At 41.5% G+C, this 11,124-nt stretch overlaps 1 protein-coding gene across 1 annotated transcript in view; it reads right to left on the minus strand.

Annotated features, from left to right (window-relative positions):
* The window catches only part of DHX36 (DEAH-box helicase 36), a 96,081-nt gene extending 88,001 nt beyond the window's left edge, over positions 1–8,080 (minus strand). The window contains exon 1 of the mRNA XM_089672636.1: positions 7,768–8,080. Coding sequence (XP_089528762.1) covers positions 7,768–7,971 — 204 coding nt within the window. The 5' untranslated portion in view covers positions 7,972–8,080. The remainder of the gene's footprint in view (positions 1–7,767) is intronic.
* Between the last annotated feature and the right edge of the window lie 3,044 nt (positions 8,081–11,124).

An 11,124-nucleotide genomic window follows, 5' to 3' on the forward strand; every position in this document is an offset into this window, starting at 1 on the left:
CTGCTACGAAAAAAAAAAAAAAAACAATTACCTGCAAGTGCTTGCACAAATCAGGCCTGATTAATGCTGCAGTTTTATGTGTAATATATCAAGTGACAGTGATCTACTGACACTGTACTTGTTGGGGGATGTGGTTAGAGGAGCTAAACGCAGGTGCTGGCAGGTGTAGGGGCTGAACCAGCTAACGCTGCGTTTTTATGGACACTATTATTGTGAACACTGGTATAGTTCTGATCAAGATGTTGATTCATTCAGACACTATACTAGCAATGGAAGTTTATAATATGTATGTGAGTGTATTCCTAGCAATCAAAGTGTTAAATGATGATAATGTAGTAGTGGCGGACAACCTGATGCTAATACTATCTGAAGCCACCTGTGACACGAATAAAATGGTCAGTAAACAAAGAAAAAACCTGTACATTGTATTAATGACACGGTGACAGAGCAGCGGAAAGGTTAACTGGGGTGGGGGGTTGCGATCAGGCGGTTAAATGTGACCTAGCTGTGCTTTTGCTTTGTCAGAGTTGAGCTTACATGCACTTGGATCTGTTTTCTTTGCTCTCTGAAACGGAATGTGCCCCAGAGAAGGAAGTTTGCATCATTTCCTGTGCCTGTGTTCTGTAAACAAAGGCACAGGATGAGCTCTAAACCGGTACAACCGATCAGCAGGTCCAGGCTAAATATCACTATCCTGTATCTGGTGATTGGTGTTGTACCCAAATCATAGCACTGCCAGGCCAGCGGGTGCGCGCTCATGTGCCCCCTGCCTGTCAACATGTTTATATACGTGATTTTGCTCTGGGAGCCTGCCCTGTAGCATTAAATCTGCTATAGGGCAGATGGCAACTGGTTAATCACCACTGGCTTTATTATTTTTTTTTTAATTAAAAAAAACAAAATACATTTTTGTTAAGTTTCTGTTCTAACATTTTACAAAACAATAAAATATATTTCTTCATAAAATTTAGGTCAATATGTATTTCGCTACATTTCTTTGGTAAAAATAACCCAAATCACTGTATGTTATTTAGTCTGTGTGAAAGTTAAATAGTCTATAAACTATGGTATATATTTGAAAATTGATTAATCCTGACCTACCGATAACCTCATGAGGGCCTAAAATGCCAGGACAGTATAAATACTCCCCAAATTTATTAAGAGGCATGGCAAGTTTTTTGACGTTGGAATTTTTGTCACAACTATTTGGAATACAAAGAAATTAAATTGATTTTTTTTTTTCACAAAGTTGTAATTCTCACACACAGCATTATTTTTACAGCCTAAATACGTAGAGGGGCCCAAAATTCAAGGTGCACCTTTGGGCTTTCAAATAGCATAAACTACACGTAAATTGCTCACCTTACTTCCGGACTACCCAACGCATTTTTGAAGGTCCTGTAGCACCACCACTGTGGAGAGCCATGGCAGTTAATTGAAGCTTCCTGTCAGCATATCTGCTTACTCATACATCCTCTATGGCAACCAGATATTTTGACAGGTCTGCAGGAGACCTGCATGGCATCAGCGTCATCATGATGATCTACATGATGGCATAACGGCATCATGGTGATCTACTGATCACTGATGCAATGCTTTCCAGGTTCCTGTAGACAAAAATAATAAATGTGAATTTTTTTACCTGCAAAAATAAATGTGCATTTATTATTTTTGTCTAAAAATGTGAACTTATCCTTTAAGCACTCCTTTCATGGTGTGTACCATGTGATTAGCCTATCCAATGACAGAATATTTCCAAAAACAAGGTGTGGGAATCTCCCATTCCACCACATCCCAAAGGTGCTCTATTGGATTGAGATCTGGTGACTGTGGAGACCATTACAGTGAACTCACTGTCATGTTCAAGAAACCAGTTTGAAATGATTTGAGCTTTGTGACATGGTGCATTATCCTGCTGGAAGTAGCCATCAGAAGATTGGTACACTGTAGTCAAAGAGATGGACATGGTCAGCAACAATACTCAGGTAGGCCATGGTGTTTAATGATGCTCAATTGGTACTAAGGGGCCCAAAGTGTGTTAAGAAAATATCCCAGACACCATTACACCACCAACAGCAGCCTGAACCGTTGATACAAGGCAGAATGGATCCATGCTTTCGTGTTTTTTTTGTTTTTTTTAATCATCTAATCTTTTAATAAAAACAAAGTTTCCATACATATTTTAAATTTTTTCTTTGCATCTAACAAAAAAAAAGTGTAAGAGAACCCTACAAGAACAAAAGAAAAGCAAAAGAATGTTTACATTGATCAACACTTGTGCAGCTTTGTCAAGCAGGATGGCCTTTTCAATACAATACATGAACAAAAACAGGAAAAACAAACAAACATAAAAAACAAAACAAAAACACAAACCTTATACTAATCCGCCTGCCCCACTGCCAACACAACAACCTCCAACCCCAATTATATGTGAGGGGGGGGGCCACAAATTAAAAAAAAAATCAGTCATACTGTAAAAGATAAACAAGCCACAACACACATCGGTTCTCTACCTCACGAGTATCAAACACAACCTCAATGAGAGCTGAGTCTCCATCTATACCTGCAGGAATCTGATAAATACTGAATCATCATCGCTCAGCAGACAGGGCACCAATATATATATATATATATATATATACACTTGTAAAAATGTACAATCGTAGTACCCTTCACATCAGATGTGAGGGAAAGCCCCAGTTCCCCCCCTCCCTGCCTCCCTACAGCACCGCACCCGGGGAATAACAGGGAGGTGAGAGACCTTGCAGTGTAATGAGCATCTGCTCCTCAGGAAAGGGTCCTTTATCCCTTTTACTGCCAGAGCCGTTTTTGCACAAGTTTAAAAAATTATTTTAGGCCTGAAGAGTATTTATCTCTAAATGCGTGATTTAATTGTGCATCTGGTGAGTGCGCAATTCTTCCATTACTTGGCACATCACCATATCGTTGGATATATAATATTGATCACCATCTTCTGAGATCATAATTGGATCTTCCATTTATCACTTTCTTTTGGACGTTTATCACTATTGGCACTTTATTCAGCACCAGTGGTCACTTTATAGTGACAGTATATAGTGTCATCACTGTCACTTTATGGACATATTATGATTAGAAGACCACTTTTTGCACACTGTGATACGTTTATTATTCATTATTGCATTGGCCCTTTTCTTATTTATTTGCATTTTATTTGAAGTTTGATATTCATATTTTAACACTGCACAGGTTTTTTGGTACCTTTTTGGTGTTACAGCAGCTAGCCATTTAGCGCTCACTTTCCTCCCTGTGTTTCTATAAATATTAGCAAGAACACACATCTGAGAATTCCAGTTACAATGCAAAAAAATACAACGACCCAGTGAATCAATTTGTGAGGAGAGAACCGTAAAAGGCACCACCCCAGCCACCATTATGCTCACACCCCTAGATTACTGAGAGTTTGTAGCGTGGAGCTGGACAGGAAACTTGGATCTACGCAGATAATGGAGAGTATCTACCGTCAGATGAGTCTCTTGAAGACATACAATTAATTGAGGGAGAGTGATGACAGATGAATGTAAAACTCACAAGTCCTCTTTTTTGGATCATACAATCCTCGAACATTCCAGAAGAGGATAGCATCCTTTTGTTTACTCATTGCATACTGAAAGAGTGTAAGAGCAATCAGAAGTGATAGTGGGTAGAATCTGGTGTTCCATATCAAGAATATGCAGGCAAACATTGCATACAAATCCTCTCCGATGAGAACCCCCCCCCCCCCCGAAATGACTTGTAATCCTCCTGATAAAACAATGGGAGGGAGGTGACACTGACCAATCACAAAGACAATACAGCAAGTGGAAAAAGAAAAAAAAAAAAACAGAACTAAGGCCCATTAAAACAAAGGGCCAAACCAAAATAAACTGAAATATGCCCAGCAGGGTTACTTGAAGGGAAAGCAAAAGGGCTAAAGCCAACTGTCAGAATGTTGTGACCATGTGTGTCAGTTCCTGCATGTGCGAGAAGATCTCATTGCCCTCGACTTCACCTTCATAACTCAGGAGACGTTGTAAAGAGCACAGGGAGACCTCCGGTCAGCATCCTGATCAAGCAGAAGATTGGTGTAGAGCAGTTCATTGGGGTCTAGCCAATTAGCCGAAGCATTTGGCGAGTCAAAAATTGTATGGATCCATGGGCCACCACTTGTAGCTTGGTGGGATAAAGCATGGAATAAGACACCTGGATTGATCGCAGGCATCTTAACATTCGCAAATCTAGCTCTCTTATGCTGAATTTCAGCACAGAAGATAGATATTTTCCCACCATGGATTTCCATGTTCAATTGTTGCCAGGCAAGTCTAAGGATAATGTCTCTGTCCTTATAGTGTAGGAGTTTCAGCAAGAAGGGTCTTTCTGCCCCCCCTGGTGGTGGAGGACGAGATAGCACCCTATGGGCTCTTTCCACAGAAAAGAAAGGAGTAAGATCATCTTTACCGAAAGTAGTTAGGATCCAATTCTCAAATTCTACAGGATTCTTACCCTCCATCTTTTTCCGGTAAGCCAACCAAACGGAGACAATTCTCCTTGTCTTCAATTCTGGCTCAGTGCTCTGAGGTCTTGATAGTTTTAGAGCGAACATCTTGTTGGAGGGGAGGAAAATCATCCTCAATGGTGATTACACTACCCTCCAGAGTGGTGGCCCATTCTCTGATTTTCTGCATGTCATGGCAGATAAACAGGATATCTTCTTTCATACTCTTAAATTCCACCATGAGCTGGGTTAGGGAAGTGCCATATGTATGCACTGCAGCTAATATTTTCTTGACAGAGGGCTCTGGAAAATCTGAGTTGTCTGCCTGGCTGGCATTAGAGAGTGAGGAATGACTTGTACTCACAGTTTCAGGAGCAGGAGAGGGCAATACCGAGGCCATCTGGCTCTTAGCTGGTAGAGAAACCCCTGCAGCGGCTGGTTTCCTTACTTCATCCTGCTGGATAGGTGGCGGAGATCTGCTGGCTGTGTGGGGGAATATGCCCAGTGTAGCTGCTACGCCTTTCTAACGGTCTTCAGAGGGCTGTTGAGGAAGTGCATTCCCGCTATGTTGAGAAGGCTGCGCTGTGGTGACTCCCTCCTCCTTTCGTTTTGTCATGGCTGCTGCACTCCGAAGTCGTCGTGGTGGTGACATGATGTAGATGTTAACAAGATCATCCGTGTCCTCGTTAGGTACAGTGAGTGGGAAGGGCTCCTTTCAAGAAAACTATCAGGATTCTGGCAGAGCTGCACAGGAACACTACCGCTCACATGGAACACCAAGCTATGTCCCCTTTCATGTTGTTTATATCAATTTCTGGCCCTACCAACTAAATGTTGCAGCTGAAATGAAGACTCATCAACCAGGCAGCCTTTTCCCAGTCTTCTACTGTCCAATTTTGGTGAGCCTGTGTGATTTGTAACCTCCGTTTCCTGTTCTTAGCTGACAGGAGTGGCACCCAGTGTGGTTGAGTTACTGTCGCCTTTCTATCATCTCAAACCAGTCTGCCCATCCTCCTCTGACATCAACAAGGCATTTTCATCCACACTACTTCCACTCACTGGATATTTTCTCTTTTTCGGACCATTCTCTGTAAACCCTAGAGATGGTTGTAGCAAGTGAGCATACAGAGATAGATGCGGTCATACATCTTGCAAAGGATCTTCCATCTTGTATCATTTCTACTCCCAAATCAGCGTCCCTCCAATTTCCCCCCTCCCTCAGGAATGTGGTCTGTATGATGCAGAGATCACAGGCAGCAAACACAGTGGGAGGGCTTCATGGTTATAAACCCCAATTAGCCTGGCCCCGTATGTCCGCGAGGCTCTTGCTTGGAAAAGGATCGTAAAGCCATAAACCAAGTCCTTCACTGAGCTTCAAAGACATTCCAGATAAGCCGTAAAACAGACATCACATTCAAAATCCACTTTCCCCTATGATTTCATATCTTGGAATATGAAAGACTTACAAGGAGACCAGGCATATATTCAGAGCGGTCACTTTAATACAAGTCGTCTGATATATTACACCCCCTAGCTGAAATCTACAGGAGAGCAGTAAATTATATTTCCTTAACCGTCCCACGCAGGTATGTCATATTTAACATGTAGACATTCAGCAGATCATTCTGCATATTAATCTACTAGTGGCTAGGCAGCTACATGCACCGAGGGTAAGTTATTGATCATGATATAAACGGTGAGGGATATATATATATATATATATATATATATATATATATATATATATATTGGCTATATCTTTTTCTGTAAATATTGTTATTGCACCCTTTTGACCTTTTTAGTAATAAATCCTATTATCTAAAAGTATTGAACTGTTTCTAAAGCTCTTAAATGCAAACTAAGAACCCCTGTCTCTGAAGAGCACTACTGTGTGTTTGTGTGTTAAACGTCTGTATACATCTGTCTGCGGTGACATTGTGTATACAAACGATTATTCAAACATCATAGTGTTATTGCTAATATTGCTGAGTTTCCTCTTTCTCTGTACAAAAAGGAGGTGGTGGCAGTGTGAAGGGTTAATTGCATAATGAACCTGACAAAGTAACAATCGCTCCCAGGCTTCAGGAACATCTATTGTGGTCCATTAGCTGGAAAATCATTGTGCAGGGTGCAGCTGGGCGTGGTATTGTTACGCACGTGACAGCGCGGTTTTAGATTGGATAGTCCTTCGGTCACGAGTTTGGTGAGAAGGGCTGGGGTCTGACGCCGTGATCGTCAATGGTTGTGCATGTAAATTCCAGTAAATCAGCAGTTTTTTTTAATACTCAGACCAGCCCATCTGACATCAACAACCATGTCACGCTCAGTCACTTAAATTCCCCTTCTTCCCCATTCTGATGCTCAGTTTGAACTCCAGCAAGTCGTCTTCACCACATCTACATGACTAAGTACATTAAGTTGCTGCCATGTGATTGGCTGATTAGCAATTTGTGTTACCAAGCAATTGAACGGGTGTACCTAATAAAGTGGCCGGTGAGTGTATATACTGTGGTAGATTCTATAACTTACCTACAGACTAACCAATATACTCTTTGGGACTTTTATTTTTTAACCAAAGAGATGTAGCAGAATACATTATGGCCTAAATGTATGAATAAAGAAGACTTTTTTTTTTTAAACAAATGATCAAATACCACCATTATAAAGTTCTATTTGTGTGAATAAAATTATACAAATTTAGTTTGCATACAGTGTCGCATGACCACGTAATTGCCAGTTAGGGTAGAGAGTGGAATAGCAAAAATCCCTAGTCATGAAGGGGGTAAAACCTTTTAGAAGTCAGATGGTTAATTTAGGGTAGAGTGGAGTGGGATCAGGTTTTTATTGCTGTCTGTGCCCCCATTATGGAGATTCACCCTCTCTATTGGTCCTGTTTACGGTTATGACCAAAAGTGAAAGAACAATCACAGATTTTTGGTTGTCACCAAAACAGGAACATAGTTGCAATCTTCCAATGGGGACACTAGCTGTAGTGATAATCAGGAAATTCCTCTCACTTCCTGTTGTGGCTATGGGACAGGAAGAAAAGGGAAATCTCCTCATGGGGACACAGATGGTAAAAATAGATCATTCTGTAGAGCTGTGCATCCTCTTTCATACAAAGCTGTGGAGATCGTGTAGGTACACAATGGGGTGGGGTGTCTTCAGAAGATAAGGTGGGCCCTGGAGGCTCCGTGAATGTCCCATCATCCCAGGTGTCCCTACCAGACGACACCCTGGTACCCCCTACCTACCTCCATCCTCTCCTTCTCCTTGCTCCTAGGCCCCTGTCTCCGGGCATACCACAAGCCGATCTCCCGGCCTCTCAGGTGGGGTGGTGGTCTCTCTCTGGCACCCCCGGTACATTCTCTAGACGGGCTGCCTGCATGTTGGGATGAGACGCCCCGACCACGGCCACCTCTTCCCCGGCCAAATTCTCGGCGTTGATCGTAGCTCATAGCCGTTCAATAGCTGCCAGATCAACGTCTACCGGCAGCACACTGAAAGAAGCAGAATATGACCCGCTGCAGCTACCATAGACCACCTCGAGAGCAAACGCGAGACTAGGAACTGACGTATGAAGAAAACCGCTATTCAGTCTCGTAGGAACATAGACAAGTAGAAGCCATTTTGTTGTAGACCAAGCACATTCATTTCAATATGAGAACAAACCCTGACAACATGGCTCCATAAAACAAAGACAGGAAGCCATGCTAGGTGTTTTTGTCACGTGTTCCACGTGGTCAGTGACGTTTCAGTAGTGTCGTTGGGAAAGGAAATAGACATGATATTGGTTGGTACAGTGCAGAGCCGCACACTGACTCCAGAGCGACAGTGATAAATAAAGCGGCCAATAAAGAGATCAAAATTATATTAAAATGTGTCGCGCTCCACTGATAATCCCAGTTATATGTGATCAAATATATCAATCATATATTGATATTCCAATTAAAAAATTGTGATAAGGAAAAGTTTCCATTAACTTTAAAATGTGCAGTGTACAATTCTGTGATTACAAAAATTGTTAAACTGATCAAATTAAATAAAATCAAATAAAATGAATAATAATCAAAATATAAACAGAAGTCCACTTCATGATAATATTGCAAAAAGTGCTCCATCTCCTCTATGCACTTACCTTAATTTTTTTTACCAAACCGTTGAGGTCAAACCAGCTTGTGTCCTATATATGGACTAGTGGGTATTTTTCAGACTGTGTCGTTATCCCAGATGGATGGATGGATAGATGAGTGTAGTAATCTGCTATTTCCACTGATTGAAATGCTGGATTACGATGGATGGATTTCTCCCTGTCTCCTCCAGGGGGTCTTTCCACTTTCTACAGCTCCCCTCCTTATTGCTCCATGTATTGTAACATGCAACCAAAAGAATCAAATATAGTGCCTTATCTTCTTTAAAATATTTATTTATGCTTCAGACATTAATGCACTCACATTTCAGAACATTAACAATCACATTGTGTTAAGTTTTGATATCCTCTGTGTGATCTCCATACTGCCTATACTCGCCGTGTAATACTCCTTTAAGCATCATGACATCAGAGCCCCCCTCCCTACGCGGTACGCCACCGGGTCACGTGGATTCATCAGAAAACCTTCAAGTATTCCGAACAGTTTCAGAGTGAGTGAGTCGGCCCCAAAAGTTAGGCTCAGGACAGGATGAGTTTCCTTCCATTAACATACAATACAGAAGGCAAACTTCTAAGGGTGCGTTCACACTTGTGAATGCACCTTCTCTGTGATCAGCTGCAAAAATCCCAGTGGTGGTTTCTGTCTATAATTGTAGGCCAATAAAGAGTTAATGTAAAAATACAAATCTGGCTGTCTCACCCAACTCAAATGTGAACTGTGACAGCGCGCTTTGTTGGGTTTTATTGAAGTTGGAACGCGATAGGGAGCACTAGTCAACCATTCACACTATCACCACCTATCATCATAGATCGACACAGGCACAACATTAGGCTCCACGCACGCTGGGCGTTTTAATAACGCTGGTAACGTTAGCTGTGTAAAGGCACATTAAAAACACAACTTTTACAACTTTTTTATGGTTTTGCATTAGAGTTTAGGTGCGTTTTGCTGCATTTTTCCGTGTTTTCCCATGTTTGCTTTTTTAAAGTTTTTTTTACCCCCCCCCAAAAAAAAAACCTTTTTGCTCAAAAAAATGTCCAAAAATGCTGGTTTGCTGCGTTTTACTGCATTTTGCCGAGTTTTTCAGCATTAGAGCGTTTTTAGAGCTAAAAAACTCCTCTGGAAACCCACTAGTTCTGGGGGTTTTTTCCAGTCAAAAAAACGCCCCTGCCAAAAAACTGTCAGTCTGTGTGTGCATTGACACATAGGATAACATGCTGGGGGTTTACTAGCTGTAGAAAAAAATGTCAAAAGCCAAAAGGAGCAGCTGTAAAAACGTCCAGTGTGCATGAGGACTAAAGGAACATAGCCACTAGTAGGCTCCATGCACACTAGCGCTTTTCTTTTAAGGATGAATTCACCTTAACATGTTACATCCTAATTCAGGGTGTAACATTTAACATGTTACGATCTGACCAGCCCCCAATCCCCGCTTTGACAACTAGTGGGGAATCTTCTGCCACCCAGCCACATCACTCATTCACAAAGACTGCAAGTCCCGACAGCCTTAGCAGCTGCCAGCTTGTAGTTCTCAATGAACTCCACAGAGCCATGGTAGTTCATTGATTCTTCTTGTCAGTATATCTTCTTGCTTGATTACATATGCGTGTGCAACTTACATATACATGCCTTTGTACACGAGCACAGCCAGATGGGTGCGCATTAAAAAACCCACATTATTATTATTTTTTATTTTCACCGTCCCTTTACATTTTTATTAATCACTTTTATTGCTATCATAAGGAATGTTAATATCCATTGTCATAAGAATAGGCAGTGACAGGTCCTCTTTATTAAGACTTCTGGGGTCTAATAGACCCCAGGGGGTTTATTTACTAAAGCTGGAGAGTCCAAAATCAGACTCTCTTCTGCATAGAAACCAATCAGCTTCCAGGTTTCATTGCCAAAGCTTCACTGAACAAGCTGAGGTTAGAAGCTGATTGGTTTCTATGCAGAAGGGAGTCTGATTTTGGACTCTCCAGCTTTAGTAAATAAACCCCCAGATGTCTCTTCTGCCCTTTAGATAACAGACTGGTCTGATCCGATGCTTGTACAAGCTAGTAATAGCTGGTAAACAAAAGACAGAAACCATTTTGCCAAGGCACCCCTGAAGAAGGAACCCATGAAGAAACCTCAAGACACCCCTGAAGAAACCTCAATGCACCTGGGCACCCTGGTTGAGAAAGGCTGCCAAAGAGCTCATCAGGGACATTCTGGTCCCTGATGAACTCTATGGTAAGCCGGCATAGCTCCCAATTGTCCCTGATTTCGAAACATAGCTCCCAACTGTCCCTTTTTACTCTTCATTTGTCTCTCATTTTGTTCTGATCTAAATAGTTGTATATAAAATGCACTATTTATCTTTCAAAAAGGTTTTAATGGTGCTAAACCTTTCATCCAGTTTTTAAATTGTTGCATTTGTAATTTTCAAAAGCCAGTGTAAAGGAATAGTAGTGTTAA

Source organism: Staurois parvus, unplaced genomic scaffold, assembly GCF_062004578.1.
Source record: "Staurois parvus isolate SC_StPar_1 unplaced genomic scaffold, SC_StPar_1.0 ptg000131l, whole genome shotgun sequence".
Classification (NCBI taxonomy): domain Eukaryota; kingdom Metazoa; phylum Chordata; class Amphibia; order Anura; family Ranidae; genus Staurois; species Staurois parvus.